This window comes from Rutilus rutilus (genome assembly GCF_951802725.1).
Source record: "Rutilus rutilus genome assembly, chromosome: 11".
Taxonomy (NCBI): Eukaryota; Metazoa; Chordata; class Actinopteri; order Cypriniformes; family Leuciscidae; genus Rutilus; species Rutilus rutilus.
This window is the reverse complement of record NC_140216.1, coordinates 3,679,972-3,697,618: the sequence shown is the minus strand read 5'-3', so window position 1 is coordinate 3,697,618 and position 17,647 is coordinate 3,679,972. Positions and strand designations below refer to the sequence as shown.

At 38.4% G+C, this 17,647-nt stretch overlaps 2 protein-coding genes across 3 annotated transcripts; both read left to right on the top strand.

The window, feature by feature from the left end:
- Nucleotides 1–15: 15 nt before the first annotated feature.
- snrnp40 (small nuclear ribonucleoprotein 40 (U5)) lies at nucleotides 16–7,546 on the top strand. The gene is made up of 10 exons (XM_084424000.1): nucleotides 16–291; nucleotides 1,724–1,853; nucleotides 1,939–2,032; nucleotides 3,227–3,392; nucleotides 4,310–4,432; nucleotides 4,528–4,648; nucleotides 4,791–4,873; nucleotides 6,937–6,998; nucleotides 7,084–7,187; nucleotides 7,303–7,546. Exons 1-10 carry the CDS (start codon nucleotides 181–183, stop codon nucleotides 7,350–7,352), a joined length of 1,044 nt encoding a protein of 347 aa, XP_084280126.1. The 5' UTR covers nucleotides 16–180; the 3' UTR covers nucleotides 7,353–7,546.
- A 533-nt stretch (nucleotides 7,547–8,079) lies between these two features.
- nkain1 (sodium/potassium transporting ATPase interacting 1) lies at nucleotides 8,080–15,800 on the top strand (the record flags this gene model as incomplete). Of its 2 annotated transcripts, XM_084424003.1 has the most annotated exons (8): nucleotides 8,080–8,308; nucleotides 8,517–8,821; nucleotides 11,694–11,831; nucleotides 11,976–12,056; nucleotides 13,066–13,263; nucleotides 13,365–13,425; nucleotides 13,516–13,597; nucleotides 14,984–15,800. In XM_084424003.1, the coding sequence occupies exons 2-8, from the start codon at nucleotides 8,768–8,770 to the stop codon at nucleotides 14,991–14,993; spliced, it is 624 nt and encodes a 207-aa protein (XP_084280129.1). In that variant the 5' UTR covers nucleotides 8,080–8,308; nucleotides 8,517–8,767. The 2 variants fall into 2 exon arrangements, with proteins under 2 accessions (XP_084280129.1, XP_084280130.1); XM_084424004.1 differs by lacking the exons at nucleotides 8,080–8,308; nucleotides 14,984–15,800 and having other exon boundaries at nucleotides 8,563–8,821; nucleotides 13,516–13,601.
- Nucleotides 15,801–17,647: the final 1,847 nt, after the last annotated feature.

Sequence of the window (17,647 nt, the reverse complement as noted above, 5' to 3'; positions counted from 1 at the left end):
CAATAAGACCGCGATGTGCGTGAGTCAGCCAATCAGAAGGCTTCGTGATACCGGATGTGTTTTACTTGGGCGAGCGTGTGTTGCTCGATGGTGGTGGGAAGCTCGGAATACTCATTCATTTGAAAGAAGTTCGCAGTTTTGAAACCTTTTCATTTATTGTTTCGTTTATTTATCACAACAATGATCGAACCGAAGAAGCGCGGTCTCGAGATGGCGGTCGTTCCCGTCGGTGTGAAGAGACCCCGGACTGAACTGGTGTCTGCAGCGCAGTCCCAACAACTCTCGGCTATGGTAAAACCGAGAGCTGATTTAGAGTTAATAAACTAGCTTTTGCTTATAGATGTATATACGCTGCCTATGCTGCAGTAGTGGGGCTTTGATTCACTGATTCGAATCTTTTGAATCAGTTCACCAAGTGGATTTGTTCAGTGAATCATTCTGGAGGTTACTTTGTTACGGCAATGCAACGGTTACGTTGTTTAATTGACATTATACATTCACTTTCATTCCAGTCAGTGGAAATATCGAACAATTATGCAAACAGAAAGAAAGCAACTACAGAAAGAAAGAAAGAAAAAGCACCAGGGGTTGTTGTAATAATAATATAAGCGTGTATATAAATAACAAATAATACTTTGTAAAGCTCACAAACGTTTAAAGTCTTTATTAACTTTCTTAAACAAAGAGTCTCTAATGCTGTCTATGTACAGCCAAACTTCAGTCAACAAAACCTTTAAAGTTTTTTGTTTTGTTTTTTTATTAGGTCTACTAATCTTGCATTTATGAATGTGACATTTGGTTAAAAATACAAGTACACTAATTAAATGAAGGCACTTTCATCTCTTTATAGTATTCAGTGAAGCTAAAACGTGGAAGAGGTCTTGAACACTGAATACTTTAATTGATACACTCATATGTCACATCATAATATTGTTACGACAATAAGTGATGACAAGTAGTATGAGCGAGTCAATCGTTCACAACTGAAACCAGTCTTTTTTATCAGTGTTGTAATTAATCACTCTAATTTAATTAATTTTCCCTTTGAACAGCAAAGTAAGAGATTACTCTTATTTTTTTTGTAATTTAATTACAGTTTACTTCTGATGTAATTGCATAAAATACTGTATAGACTATAGAACAATTCTATATAAAACAGTGGATTTAACATCAAAATTTAATGTTAAAATATATATTTTAAATGTAACCGTCTCCCTTTACTTACTTGGGTCAGTTCAAGAATAATTTATGCAATTTTATATTATTATTTACTTGAAAGAATCAAAAGTGCAGTGTCATGCTTATCCTTGTCAAGGTTGATATATATGGGATTTGGAAAGTAATAAGTAATCCAATCCTTTTTAGAGAGAGTAATTAGTACATTAATCTAAATGTTAAAGATGTAATTACTTTTTCAGAGTAACTTACCCAACACTGCTTGTTATCCTTTATTGCAGTCTGTGTGTATACAAATCTACCATAATAGATACATACTTCCCTCACCAATGACAACATTAATAAAGAACATTCACGCGCTTCAAAAGGTAGAGACTACAGTACACGAAAACATTAGTGCATGTAAGCGAACGAGAAGGATTTGCGTCACCTAAAAGGCTAGTTCAAAATCGATTTCATCTGCAGTCGAATGATAGGGGGGCTTCATCATCCTTGAGTATTTCTAACAGCACCTGCATAAACACTCATCTGTTTGTGTTAATGTCAGGGTCCCCCCCGCAGCTCCAGTCTGCAGGCTCCCATAATGCTGCTCTCGGGTCACGAAGGTGAAGTTTACTGCTGCAAGTTTCACCCCAATGGAGCCACACTAGCCTCTTCTGGATATGACCGCCTCATCTGTGAGTCGCATGACTTTTACTATTTTATATTATTATTATATTGATTTGGTTTTGTTGATTATGTCTGATTGTTATGTTCTTGTAGTGATGTGGAACGTCTATGGAGAATGTGAGAATTATGCCACGCTTAAAGGCCACACTGGAGCTGTGATGGAGCTTCATTATAATACGGACGGCAGGTGCGTTTGTGGGACAAAAAAAAAGCTTCCTGTAGCATTTACACTCTCAAAAATAAGGGTATAATGCCATAGAAGAACCATTTTTGGTGGAACTTTAAGGGTTAGTTCACCCAAAAATGAAAATTCTGTCAGTAATCACTCATGTTGTTCCAGCCCCGTAAGACCTTCGTTCATCTTCAGAACACAAATGAAGATATTTTTTATTAAATCTGAGAGCTGTCTCACTCCTCCATAGGCTTTTCTGTAAATGAAACTTGTCGGCCCAGAAAGTTAGTAAAGAAAGACAATGTTTAAAATAGTCCAAGTGACTACAGTGGCTCAATCTTAAGTTTATCAAGCGACGAGAATACTTTTTGTGCGCCAAAATAACGACTTTATTCAACTCTTCATTTTCTTCTGTGTTTCTGTGAGTGAGTTCACGTAGTGTAACAGCGCAGCGCTTCTGGGTTGTACGTCAGAACGTAGGCTCGCTATTGGCCGACGCTGGTCAGTGTGTGATGCGTGTGATACTGGCTTGTTTTTGCACACAAAAAGTACTCTCGTCGCTTGATACACTTATGGTTGAGCCACTGTAGTCACTTGGACTATTTTAAACATTGTCTTTATTAACTTTCTGGGCCGACAAGTTTCATTTACAGAGAAGCCTATGGAGGAGTGAGACAGCTCTCAGGTTTAATCAAAAATATCTTACTTTGTGTTCTGAAGATGAACGAAAGGCTTACGGGGTTGGAACAACATGAGGGAGAGTAATTACTGACAGAATTTTCATTTTTTTGGTGAACTAACCCTTTAAAACAGGGTTTCTCAAACTCGGTCCTGGAGGGCCGCTGTCCTGCACAGTTTAGCTCCAACCCTGATCAAACACACTTAGCTGTGAGTTTCTAGTGATCCTGAAGACGCTGATTAGCTTGCTCAGGTGTGTTTGATCAGTGTTGGAGCTAAACTGTGCAGGACAGCGGCCCTCCAGGACCGAGTTTGAGAAACACTGCTTTAAAAGAACCTTTTTTTTTTTCTTAGTAAAAAGCTAAAGAACCTTTTTCCACTATAAAGAACCTTTTTTGCAATTCCATGGATGTTAAAGGTTCTTTATGGAACCAAAGAACCTTTATTCTTGAGAATGTACACTTGCGTTTATGAAAGAATAATGCATACGGTATATATCACATCCTCAGTGTGTGTGCTTGTGTCTTCCAGTCTGCTGTTCTCAGCCAGTACAGACAAGACCGTATGCGTGTGGGACAGTGAGACTGGGGAGCGTGTGAAGCGTCTGAAAGGTCACACATCCTTCGTGAACTCATGCTTTCCGGCGCGGCGCGGCCCACAGCTGGCCTGTACAGGCAGTGATGATGGAACTGTAAAGGTAAACATGACACCAGTCAACCCCCGAGTCTAGACTGGAAACCCACGAGAAGTCTTTGACATGTCTCGACCTTTTGAATCTTAAACAAAAAACTCAAATGCGTTTTCAATCTGGCTCAGGATATAGTCAAAATGGCCTAGTTTGAATATGGCCTGGTTCGTGTCCCAAACCCAATCTCTCTTTAAGTCAAAATCTCCACTATCATAGTCTCTCTAGTATAAAAAGGCAAATAGCTAATCAATAGGAGTGTAACAATATATCGTGTCTCAATATATCATAATATAAAAATGCAACGATCGTGGATAGTGACAAACTGTATTGTGAATAGTTCACCCAAAATATGAGAAAAGAATTCAAGTTTTCAGAGTTTTAGTGTCAATACTACATCAAACTACTATATTTAATGTTGAATATAATGCAAAGGGAGAATATTTGTGGGTCCTGATAATGCCAAATATCTTATGTTGCCTTATGTTACTTAAAAAGTGGCTTACTTTATTTTAAATATATCTAGTCAGTGACACTGCAAGCATATTCGTCTAAAATAATTCTGTATTTTCAGCTTCAGAATCATGAATATTTTTATCCTGGTGTCATTATTGTCCTGTGCTTTGGGTCATCAGCACCAAGTCAAAGCCAATTAATTTACACCTCAGTGTAATTTCAAATTTAGATTTGAATCAACAGTAAAAAAATGTGTTAACCTTTTATCAGATGTCTTGGAGTATCGCAATAATATTGTATCATGAGTTCAGTATCATGACATGAGGGTATCGTTTCACCCCTGCTAATCAATCAAATAAAGTTTGCCGTCTGCATTATGATAGTTGTTACAGTGAGCCTTTAGGTTGTTGCTCATGAGTGTTCAGATGGTCTAAAAGTGTCCTTGGTTCCTCTTTGTTCATGTGTTATTGTAGCTGTGGGACATCAGGAAGAAGGCCTCTGTTCACACGTTCCAGAACACGTATCAGGTTCTCAGTGTGACATTCAATGACACCAGTGACCAGATCATCTCAGGAGGCATCGACAACGACATAAAGGTCTGTGCGCAACAAAGACTCTTCTGGGCTTTTTTGCCTCAGTGCTTCTGAATGTTTGTTTATTCTTGTCTGTGTGTGTGTGTCTATTGCTGCAGGTGTGGGATCTCAGACAAAACAAACTGATTTACAGTATGCAGGGTCATGGAGACTCTGTGACCGGTCTGAGTCTCAGCGCAGATGGATCATACCTGCTGTCTAACTCCATGGATAACAGCGGTAAGCTTAAATGTGTGTGTGTGTGTGCGCTTGTACAAACATAGTGACCCTAAACTTTTGAGTGGTGGTATATGTGTACCTGTTATTAATGAGTTTATGACTGTTTGCCTACATCTGCTGATGTTTTCTGTGTTTGAAACAGTGCGTGTCTGGGATATCCGTCCATTTGCACCAAAGGAGAGGTGTGTGAAGATCTTTCAGGGAAACGTCCATAACTTTGAGAAGGTAAGCCCAATTCTCTTTGTATATATTTGCAAAAAAAAAAAAAAAAGATTACCTTATTTTATAGTTCTTATGTTGTTCATATATAGAGTATGTGATTTCCACGGTGATTGCTGCTGTACATTTTTTTTTTTTTAAGCTAGACTTTAAGGGTGTGTTCACACGTGTCAGGTTTGGTTAGATTCAAATGAACTGGTGTGATTTGCTCTGTTAGTGCGGTTCATTTGAATAAGTGTGACACTGTCTGACCCTGGTGACACCAAACAAGTGGACGGAGACGCTGAAAGATGTGCTTCCAAACAAACTTTGGTGCGGTTCAAATGAAAATGAACGCAACACGGACCAAAGACATGCAAATGAACCAAAAACGGTACATGATGTCACAAGATGCGACCCTAAAAAGGCTCAAGCATACCTGTTTTTTCTCGCCATAGTCGTGATGTTGCCCATCACAGTTCGGTACAGGGATCAGAAACGAGTCTCGTCGTAGCAGATCTTGGTTGGTTTGTGTGACGGAGGGATTCCTGACGCTGTTTTGACTTCTTTACACATTTTATAAGCTCTTCACAAGTTCTCAGCTGGTCAAAATACCATCATATGTAGCTACGCACATACAACGAGCGCATTTATCCCATTTATATTGTAGGGCTGGTCCGAATACCATTTTTTTGAGCTTCGGTAGTAATGAACATCGAATATTCGAAGCTTCGGAGAGAGGGTGCTGAACATATTCTTCTCTCTAATAAAGGCAGGAATCTCTATGTGTCTGTCTGTCCGTTCGCATTTTGATTATTTCCAGAACCGTTCATCCAATCGACTTCACAAGGGAGTGCAGTGTCGCATTTGGTGCAATATAGATAGACACGCCAGACGCGACATGTTCAGAATGAATAAACTTTTAATAAACTACAGAACAACGCGAGCGGGAAGCGGCGCGCCTCACACGTACGGGCAGGGCTTATATGCTCTGAGAACAGACACTGCACTAGTGATATTAAACACATCTTCCCCATGAACAACACAAAGTAAATACACTCGCACGTAACACACACACACACAGGTCTGTTAACTTAAGCAATACTTTTAATAAGGTAGTCTTATATTTTTCTGACTAACAAATTACTGACACAGTAAAGGGTAGATTTAAATAAAGAAAAACGAAATTGAAATAAAGAAAAATGAAATTGAAATAAAGAAAAAATTAAATTTAAATAAAGAAAAGCGAAATTTAAGTAAAGAAAAAAACGAAACTTAAATAAAGAAAAACAAAATTAAGTTAAATTAAAAACGAGATTAATTTAGATTGATAATAATGGGTAAAAAGCTTAATACATTTTGTTTCTATTATTCTATTTTCCACAATGTCAAAGCAACGCAGCTTAACCCAAAACACAAGCTCAGGCATGCGCTTCTGTCCACACACACTCCGCTGTTCTCATGCGCTTCTGTCCACACACACTCCGCTGTTCTGCGCTCTAGCCAGAGAACACTCCCGTTGCAGGAACACTTTAGTAGGCCAAGAAGAAGCAAATATATTTAAGTATAACGAGGTTGGGTTCCTTCAACTGTCCATCCTATTAAAAATGGTTAGGCTATATAAGATAATTGTAAAAAAGAGTATTGTAATTCGTCATATTTTATATTGTTGAATATATTCAAGCGCGAATGAGAACTGTTGCGAGGGGGATGTCAGGTGTGCAAAGAAAAACTAATATTCGAATGTCAAATTTTCAAATCGAATACCAACCCACCGAACGAATATTCGGGTCCAGCCCTATTATATTGTTCCATCGTGAAATATACATGATAAAATCAGGTTGTGAACATATCCTTATGCCTTTTGGTTCAGTATCTTTAGCTTCAGTGTTAAAATGCCAGTGTGAGCACTAAGCGGACCATGACTAAATGTGTTTTTTTCTTTGGTCCAAACCAAGTGAACCGAACTACAAGTGTGAACACCCTTGATCAGGGGTGAATTATTGATGAATTCTTCCAATAAACATCACTGAGGCTGAACTGGAAGTTCATAAAAAGTGTTTTGTAATCGAAGTTTTTGTGTGTCTTAGAATCTTCTCAGATGCTGTTGGTCTCCTGATGGGGGGAAGATTGCAGCCGGTTCTGCTGACAGGTAAGGGTGTGTTTGTGTGCTTTATGCAGTGTTTGTGCAGTATGATTATGTGTGAGGTTAATAATCTGGTGTGTTGGTGTTGTAGGTTTGTGTATGTTTGGGACACAACGACTCGTAGGATCCTTTATAAGCTGCCTGGTCATGCTGGGTCTGTCAATGAGGTGGCTTTCCATCCAGAAGAACCCATTGGTAAAAAAAATTGTTTTTTTTTCTAGTAATAGAATATATAACTGGAATGATAAAGCGAGCACATTCTTCCCTTTTCTGCTCCATGTGTAACTCCATTATTTTATGTCTTCCACAGTTCTGTCTGGATCCAGTGATAAGCGCCTCTACATCGGAGAGATTCAGTAACTGTGTTTGTGTGTGTGAATGCTGTTTGTGTGTGTGGCTGAATGTGAGAATGTGAAGAGGATGGGCAGATGGAGATATTATTTGGAATTTTGCCATTTGTATTTTGGTTGGGAAATTGTGATGACCAGTTGGGGGGAAAATGTGATGGAAAAACGTTGACTTTTTTTATGCTTTTAATAAACTTGTTTCCAAAATTTGAATGTGCACTGTCTTTGTCTATGAAGTATGGTATGTATGTGTGTGTATATAATATAATATATATATATTTTAGTTTAATCACAGATTAATCCAAGTCTTCTGAAAAGAAACAATTGCTTCATATGATGAATTTATTTAATTTAGACTTTAATTCATATTTATACATAAACAGTGCACGTACATTGAGCATATCACATCAAATATGATCAACAATACAGAAGAAAACAGAAGATCATCAATCAAAACACTCCCTTGTTGTTTGAAGAGAAACTGAAAATTGTGATTTCTTTGTGTACATATGTATGTGTGTGTGTTGTTTATATATGTGTGTCACGTGTGTATGTATATGTACTGTATTTTATATATATTACTGTAAGTCTGTGTGTACTAAAACTGTAGTGTATATAGCGCATGTGTACACCTTGCATACTTTGACATAAAATTAGTTTAAATATAGAAATGTTTCCACTTTGTAATCAGAGCGTCCGCATCCGCATGATGGTTTCCTTTGTGCTCAGCCTCAGTGAACGCCTCATGTCGTGCCAAGCGCGCGGCGAGCGTCTCTGTGCGGTTGCGCGAGCGGGTTGCAGTCAGACTCGCACGAGGGTGTCTGATTTCCACCCACAAACCCTCACCCTCCTCCCGGTGCCCATGTTGACAAAGAGCCGGAGCAGGAGGATGGTCTCTTAAACTAGAGCGCCAGTCTGAGACCCCCGACGGTACATCGGCTCGGAAAAAAACGAATACCGGACCTCACGGTAAGTCACAAAGGCTCGCTTTGTGCTCGCTCCGGATTTCATTTGCGTTATTTTCTTACCTCGCGCCCTTACACCCCCCCGCTCGCGCTCCGTCTGATGCTTATCATATGATGCTCATTTCTGCCAGTTAAACGCGCTCACTGACTCTTCCTCTGTTCTTTGTGCTATTTTGGGGCTGTCTGCGCCTGGTACCCGGTGCGGAATGAAGGTGTGGCAGATCCGCTAAGATTGGGATCCTGTAGGACGCTTCGGTCAGGACAATTCCGCGGAGGAGGTCCGGTATGACCGGCAGACACCAGAAAGCATCGACCCACCGAAGCATGCACGCGGCCCGGTGGACTTCTTGATGTTTTGAACGGTGATCGTGAAGCAAAACCCTGAAGCGCGCTGGACCTCACCGGGGACTCCGCTTTCTCCCGACGCCTCGCGGGGCCCAAGCCGTGCCTCAAGCGCGAGAGCATGGGTCCGTGCGACGGGAGATGCACGCTGGTGGTCATCTGCTGCCTGCAGCTGGTAAGACTGTGTTGTTGATCATCAATTCATGTCTAGTCTTACCTGAAAAGATAGTGTGTGTGTGTGTGTGAGAGAGAGAGAGAGAGAGAGAGAGCGCAGGGTGTCCACTGGCCTCAGGTTGTGATTTGGAAGAGGTGAAGTCAAGGGACAAGATGCCCTGGTTCCCTTTACAGTCGAGTCACCTGTTAAAACTTCGCTTTTATACTTCTTGCCCTTGCTTCAAACTTCATGCCCCAGATATGTATGCATATGCATGATTTGTTTGTGTAACACAGATGAGGGTCTCCTGAGGAAAGGGCTCTTCTCTCATAGGGCTGTGGGCCGGGGCTCCTGGCAGTTTCCATGGAAACAGCCGCAGCACAGAGCTTTGGGATTGCTCCTATGTGTGTGGAGACTATTTTTTATTTACCATTGGTTTTAGTGGGTTTAATGGTCCACTGCAACCTGTACTGCTGATTCATTGTTAAAAGAGTTAGTTCACCCAAAAAGGAAAATTATCCCATAATTTACGTACCCTCAAGCTGTCCTAGGTGTATATGACATTCTTCTTTCAGCAATCGGAGTAATCTTAAAAAATATCCTGGCTCTTCCAAAGTTTATAATTGCAGTGAATGGAGGACGAGATTTTGAAGCCCAAAAAAGCGCATCCATCCATCATGAAAGTGCTCCACACTAGCCTGGGGTTAATAAAGGCCTTCTGAAGCAAAGCAATGCATTTTTGTGAGAAAAATATCCATATTTATAACTTTAAACACCATAATCACTGACTTCCGTTAACTGCCGTACGTTAGTCTAGTTCTCGCGGAAGAGTGACCTTTGACCTTACTTAGGATGTAGGAGTAGCGTTAGCTTAGGTGAGAGTAGACGTTTCAAATAAATAGGGCAAAAAACTCAAGCTCCTCCCACATTTCTCTTTAAAAATGATCCTTTTAGACTTCTAATTCATGACGGGTGTTTTGTTTTGATCAATCCTCTGCGCTTCGGGTCAGAGGTCAATCTTCCGCCAGAACTCGACTCGCGTACGGAAGCCAGTGATTATAGTTTATGAAGTTATAAATATGGATATTTTTCTCACAAGAACGCATTGCTTTTATTAAAGGGATACTCCACTTTTTGGTGCATCCATCCATCATAACAGTAATCCATACGGCTCCAGGGGTTAAAGGGATACTCCACTTTTTTTGGAAATAGGCTCATTTTACAACTCCCCCAGAGTTAAACAGTTGAGTTTTACCGTTTTCGAATCCATTCAGCCGAACTCCGGGTCTGGCGGTACCACTTTTAGCATAGCTTAGCATAGATCATTGAATCGGACAAGACCATTAGCATCTCTCTAAAAAAAAAAAGACCAAAGAGTTTCGATATTTTTTCTATTTAAAACTTGAATCTTCTGTAGTTACATCGTGTACTAAGACCGACGGAAAATGTAAAGCTGCGATTTTCTAGGCTGATATGGCTAGGAACTATACTCTCATTCCTGCGTAATAATCAAGAAACTTTGCTGCCGTACCATGAGTCCAGCAGGCGTAATGATATGACGCAGCGCCTGAAAATAGTCCCCAGCTCGATAACTTCCAACGTGACCGGGACTAAGTTTGTCTAACCTATTAGACCTATTTTCAGGCGCTGCGTCATATCATTACGCCTGCTGGACTCATGGTACGGCAGCAAAGTTTCTTGATTATTACGCAGGAATGAGAGTATAGTTCCTAGCCATATCAGCCTAGAAAATCGCAGCTTTACATTTTCCGTCGGTCTTAGTACACGATGTAACTACAGAAGAGTCAAGTTTTAAATAGAAAAAATATCGAAACTCTTTGGTCTTTTTTTTTTTTAGAGAGATGCTAATGGTCTTGTCCGATTCAATGATCTATGCTAAGCTATGCTAAAAGTGGTACCGCCAGACCCGGAGTTCGGCTGAATGGATTCGAAAACGGTAAAACTCTGGGGGAGTTGTAAAATGAGCCTATTTCCAAAAAAAGTGGAGTATCCCTTTAACCCCTGGAGCCGTATGGATTACTGTTATGATGGATGGATGCACTTTTTTGGGTTTCAAAATCTAAGGTACCATTCACTCCTATTATAAAGCTTGGAAGAGCCAGGATATATTTTTATATATAACTCTGATTGTGTTTGGCTGAAAGTAGAAAGTCATATACAACTAGGATGGTTTGAGGGTGAGTCAATTATGGGATAATTTACATTTTTAGGTGAACTAACTCTTGGATAGTTAGGTTTTTTAGGCTTTTCTCGCTGAATATTCTTTATAAAAATCTGAGTATCCTAATTGTTATTAGAGTTATTAGGGCTGAACTAATTAAAGTGCACAGCAAACATGGACCAGACACAGCTTGGGAGTTTGGCTAAACTAACCCACCACCAGACTCACTCCATCATCAAATCAACCAAAATATTTAATAAACGCATATGCGAAGCGGCAGAGGACATGCAGTACTTTGTCAATGATGGACGTTCCAGTGTACGAGAATCGTCTGAGTTTATTGGCGCAGATTCCCGTGGCTGATGATCCTTCTTTGAAGAATTTTCCGTGGTTAATGTGCACTGGGCCGTTTCTTGGATGAATGCTGCGCACGTCGATCTCTGCCAAGAACAGTCGCCAGCGATACCAGATTTTGTGTACCATTTTCCTGCCAATGTAACTTGGGAGTCTGCAGCACAAGCTTGTTTTGCCAGTGTCATATTTGCCTAAATAAACCCAGGATAGCTCATTTTGAAATCTGCAATGATGTGGGACAAGGTTCGACAGCTATACGTGACATTATCTGTATTGGTTCAAGCTTTTTGTGCACACGTATGCAATGCATAAAAGTTGAGTGATTGTGCATGTAATCTGTTCTTGGTTTGTTCACAGGTCGCTGCATTACAGAGGCAGGTGTTTGACTTTTTGGGATATCAGTGGGCTCCCATCCTGGCCAATTTCCTCCACATTGTGGCCGTCATTTTGGGAGTATTTGGAACGGTGCAAATCCGCTCCAGATATCTAATACTGGTAGGCATAAGCATAATCATGGTGAGACAAACAAATGTCAGATGTCAGAATTCACAAACGAAAATGGTGTCTTTTTGAACACTACATTTCTCATATGTGTTCATTAATATATTTGTGTGTGTGTGTGTGTGTGTGCATTTTCAGTATGCTGTATGGCTTGTGCTCTGGGTTGGCTGGAACTCTTTCATCATCTGTTTTTACCTGGAAGTTGGCTACCTGTCACAGGTAGGTGGTCGATTTACAGGTGGATTTACTTCATTGGTCCACAAGTCATTGTGTAAATACACCAAAGAGTCTTGATTAAACGTTTGATATCATGCATGGTTATGCTTTCTTAAAGTCAACATGAAATGGCTTTTTTTCTTCTTCTGTATTTTCAAGTGAAACTAAGAGCATTTTATTTAATGTTATTAATTGGGAATTGTTTTGATTATGAAAAGTGGGCGTCCCGTAAAAGAGTTTATTGGGATATGTGATCTAATAGGAAAATAGGGCTTGGGGACATTTGAACTCTTTCCTCGCCATTGACGGAATTTTCCTGCTTTCCGTGTTTTCACTGCTATGCGATAGGATCTGAAAAATATGAGAATCTCCGGATCAAAACACAGGCAATAAAAATGTTGTAGTCTTAGAATAAAAATATGATTTTCTCAGCTTTTTGTTCAAAATATTGCTTTTTATATTAAACACCCACATTCAAGTGTTGATAAAAAAAAAGATCATTGAAAAAAGCTAGAATGAATTTGTTTTGTGTAAAAGCAGAGGCTCTGCTCTTTCTTTTGATATATCGCATGCTCAGATATTCATGCAACAAAATATTCTGGGGGCTATGTAAGTTTTGTGAAAATTATAAAAAATGCTGGCGGGGAAAGAGTTAATAGATTATGAAGACAAACATTTTTTCTTTGGAACAGGATTATTATCATTAACTGAAACTGAATATTAAAAACATTTTTTATTTATAATAATACTTAAAATAAAAAATATTAATAGAAAGACTTCTAAATGTTTCCTTGGCAATAAACTGAAATAAGTTTGTACAAGTTAAATATAAAGTTATTAACTGAAAATTAAAAACGAATAAAATGGAAAAGGACGTAACAAAATGACTAAAATTGAAACTAAAATTACCATGAAAACTAAAAATGTTATTTAAAATGTTAATAAAACTGAAATAAAACTTGTAAACAGAGTCAGAGTTGAGTTTTTTTGTTCTGTTTGTGTTCTTCTCCAGGACAAGGATTTTCTAATGACATTTAACACATCGCTTCATCGTTCCTGGTGGATGGAGAACGGGCCTGGTTGCTTAGTTACTCCAGTGCCTGACTCACCATTGGCTCCTCAGGATCATCATGTGATCACTGTCAGTGGCTGCCTACTGGATTACCAGTACATAGAGGTGGTCAGCTCAGCCTTGCAAGTGTTTCTTGCAGTGAGTGCTTCCGTTTGATCTCCTTTCTTTACATGTGTATAAAAGTACACGCATATGAATGAATGGCCTGTTCTCATATTTTTGGGGGTTCTGTGTTTCAGCTCTTTGGATTCGTTTATGCCTGCTATGTCAGTCGAGTCTTCCTGGATGATGAGGACAGCTGTAAGTGTTCTGTATTGGGAAATCTGCTGTCAGAAACTGAATTCCAATGATTTTGAAGTGTTTAAGTTTGGATGACTGTCTCTGTTGCAGTTGATTTCATTGGTGGATTGGACTCTTATAGTTACCAGCCTCCACAAAAGAGCTCTCACTTACAGCTGCAGCCTCTCTATACGTAAGTACTCATTCTTTACTAAAAATTCAAAATGTAGTCTCTATACATACTTTTTTTTTTTTTTTTTTGATGGGACTATGTTTAATTGTATTTATTACATTTTTCTACACTGAATAACAAGTGCACAAATAAAAAACCCACATGCAACAAGATAAAATGTTGCAACAAGATGGCCGCATCCGAAATTACATACTTCTCTACTATATAGTAGGCGAAAAATGTCTGAATTCACAGTACTCATAAAAGACTCGTCAAAAAGTACCCGGATGACCTACTACTCCCGGTGAGATTCTGAAGTGTGCATACGATGGACACTTTACTATCCCATAAGGCCACGGGAGAGGATTTGTGAATGGCAGTGAAGCAACGCAACCGACGCCGTAGGTCACATGACAATGACAAAGTACGGATTTCATTCATACTTCCCATATTCATAATATACAGAACATACTTTTTTTAGCAAGTAATTATTCAAAATAAGTACCAACTCAAGAGAGTATGCGATTTCAGACGCAGGCGTCGCATAATAGAACGATGAGCATTTCAAAAAGTAGTGTGCCACGTTGTTGTTACATCAAATTGTTTGTCCAGGTGGTGTCCAGTTATATATTTTATAATTTTTAGAAATATATTTTATAATAAATATTTTAAATGATCAATTAATGAATTTATCAATTTACTTTTCAATTGTTATTTATTGTTATTTTGCATTTTAATGTTACTTTTTTTTTTTTTCAAGAAGGACCTTTTTTTTTGTCATATATGGTCATTCAGTGGTGAAAATGTGCATACTTTGCACAGTATACGTACTATGTACTATAAAAATAGTGTAATAGTACTATATAATACTATATAGTAGGCAGAAAACCATATGTGACAAAAGAAGGATGTCCGGATTCACAGTAGTATTAAAAGAGTCGTCAAAAAGTACCCGGATTATTACAGTGGATGCCATTGAAAACACTATGGCTGCGTCCAAAATCACATACTTCCCTACTATATAGTAGGCGAAAACCTGTAAGTGACAAAAGAAGTATGTCCGAATTCACAGTACTCGTCAAAAAGTACCCGGATGACCTACTACTCCCGGTGAGATTCTGAAGTGTGCATACGATGGACACTTTACTATCCCATGAGGCCACGGGAGAGGATTTGTGAATGGCAGTGATGCTGGCAGATCACATGATAATGACAACGTGGCGAACGTAGTGCATCCAAATGACATTAATACTATATAGAACGTGCAGTTTTAGTGGTCGCAGAGTAATTAAGCATCTCCTCATGAGGGTATGTGATTTCGGACGCAGCCACAGCCTATTGGTTTAGAAACTTCACTTTGTAAATGTATGTTTTTTTATATTTATATATATATATATTTATATCTAGGACTGGTTAGAAACCAGAAGAAAGCCCCACCTTTCAGAGGAAAACAACTGCTTATCTCTGAGAGATGAAGTCCTCTGCATTGTGGGAAATGTTCTACCAACTTCAACGTGTGTGTCTCTCAAACTTTGTCTCCCTCTATTGGAGAAACTATATAGTGCCACACCAGCCAGAGTCACAGAGAGAGAACAAGCCTATGGACAGGACCACAAGAAGATGCTTACACAAGCATTATCAAATCAGACTTGAAGAGAGTAACAGATCTTCTGTGTGTGCGTGCGTGTGTGTTCATATGTGCACAAGCACACAGGCCTTTGTATATGTTTGTGTATTCACAAGGTGGCCGACCTTTGACCCAGGTAATCTCTGAGCACACGCCGGAGCTGCCCGCTCAGCTCTTTCTGGTGTGTGTGTGTGCGTGATTGTTTATACTCTGATATAAGACACTATAATGTAATGTGTTAGATGAATGTTTTAGGTTGGGTAGATGTGTATTTGAGGAATGCTGTAGGACTTTTGTGCATGTAAAACTCACGACAGAGGAGTTGTGGCCCTCATACGTCTCTGCGTGCATGAATGTGCGTTTCTGATTGTGTCGATGTACACGGATAACACGTTTTGATATGTACTTATGCACCTGACGCATAATGTGACTAGCCATAAATGTTTATTTGAACACAAGCTTAGAATGAATGTATGTTAATGTACAATACTTGTTTCAGGAAGGCTGTGTTTGTGTGAGCGAGCGAGCGAGTGTGTGCGTGAGGGACACGCCTGAAGGGTGGGACAGTTGTTCAGCTTAATAAACTCTTTCTAGATTATTCTTTGTCTCGTTCACTTATAAATGCTCCACAGAGGGTTCGTGTGAAATAAAACGCTGTTTTTGATGGATGAGGATACGAGCTCGGTCTCGTTTTCACGAGGCTAAGCTGTGAGGCAGATGTTTAGACAGTGACCAGACCTGTTTTATCTCATTACACATCATTTGAAATAGTTCGCTCGCAGCCAATGTCCTTCTGCCATTTACACAAAGGTGCTCACATTTCAGACATGCCTGTTATTTTTGAATGACACATGCAACATGCATCTTTTCTAGTACTGCATGTTTTTGCAACCATGTTTATAGAGAGAAAAGAAACATTTAATAATTCCACACATTCGTGACCAAATTTACTTTTAAGGCAAGACACTTGAGGAAAAACTAGTGTTTTTTCATGCACTGGTCAGTTATTTTTAGATTTTTGGGCTATTTTGCTTTCATAACCATGACTGTAATGGAAAATAATACACATTTAAGTGTTTATTTTATTATACTTTATCTGTAGATTTCAATTATAACACATTTAAGGCTGTAAAAACCAAGAATGAGAACAAAAAGAAGAATTTTGAATCCAATGTTCAGATTTCTGTTCTAAACGTAAGGCAGTTAGTGCGTATTTAATTAGATATTGCATATTTAAACATGACATTTCATACAAAAGAGATTAATCAACTGGGGAAGTATATTTGTGATATCTATTTCTTACCCTATTGACCGGCTGCTACTCTGAAAGATTATAATAAAAGAAGGACGATCCCTAAAATCATGTAAAACACCATAATACACATACAACTATACCATTTGATACATATATATTTTTAAAGGGTCTATTATTAATGCATTATTGTGTTATTAAGGTATTGAGATAGGTTACACTTTATTTATAAGGTGTCTTTGTTACACTGTAAGTATACATTTAAGTATATTATATTGAGTAATATAAGTAGATACATGTACTTACTATAGGGTTAGGGTTTGTTTTAGGGTTAGTTGCATGTAATTATGCATAATTAATAGTTATTACTATAGTAACTACATGTAACATGTAATGATACTGTAAAATAAAGTGTTATAATGTACATAAACATGTCAGATTTTGAATAGTTTCACTCACTTGAATGCAGTTTATAAGAGAACGGGCCTCTTTTCTAGTACACTATGACTTTTGCAACTGTGTTTGTAGTGAAAAAGAAAACATTAATCCCACCAGTAAAATTTGTGACTAAATCTACTGCCACTCTGAAAGATGATTGAATCCATCTATTATTAATGAATAATTAACATTGTATTTTAAAGATACTGAGATTATAATACATGTAAACATGTCAGTGGTCACATTTTGAACAGGCGATGCTTTATTCACATTACAAAACTGTATATTTCTCAGTATTATTACATTAAATAATAAACAACTTATTTTGTGCATTACTATATTAATTCTGATAACTATTAATGATGATATAATACATCTCTGTAAAAAAAAAAAAACCGTTGCAGCCTAAATTTTTTTAAGTACAATCAACTTGGATGTTTAAGTCATTTCAACTTAAATTACATTAAACTGACTTTAAAAAATGAGTTGAAACTTGAATAACTTATAATAAACTTATTTTTATGAGTTAAAAGCAATGTAAAATATATATATGTTGTCATAACTTATTGATCATATAACTTTTTACAGTGACCTGCTGTGACTGCATTGTATTGCCTTTTATTTGATTTTCTAAAATTGCCTGATAGAAAAAAACAAACTATATATTTAGCATTTTCTACTGAGGAGGTTTGATTGATTATTGGGCTACAATACATATACAAACAACTTGGATATGTCTTGCCCCAAACAACAG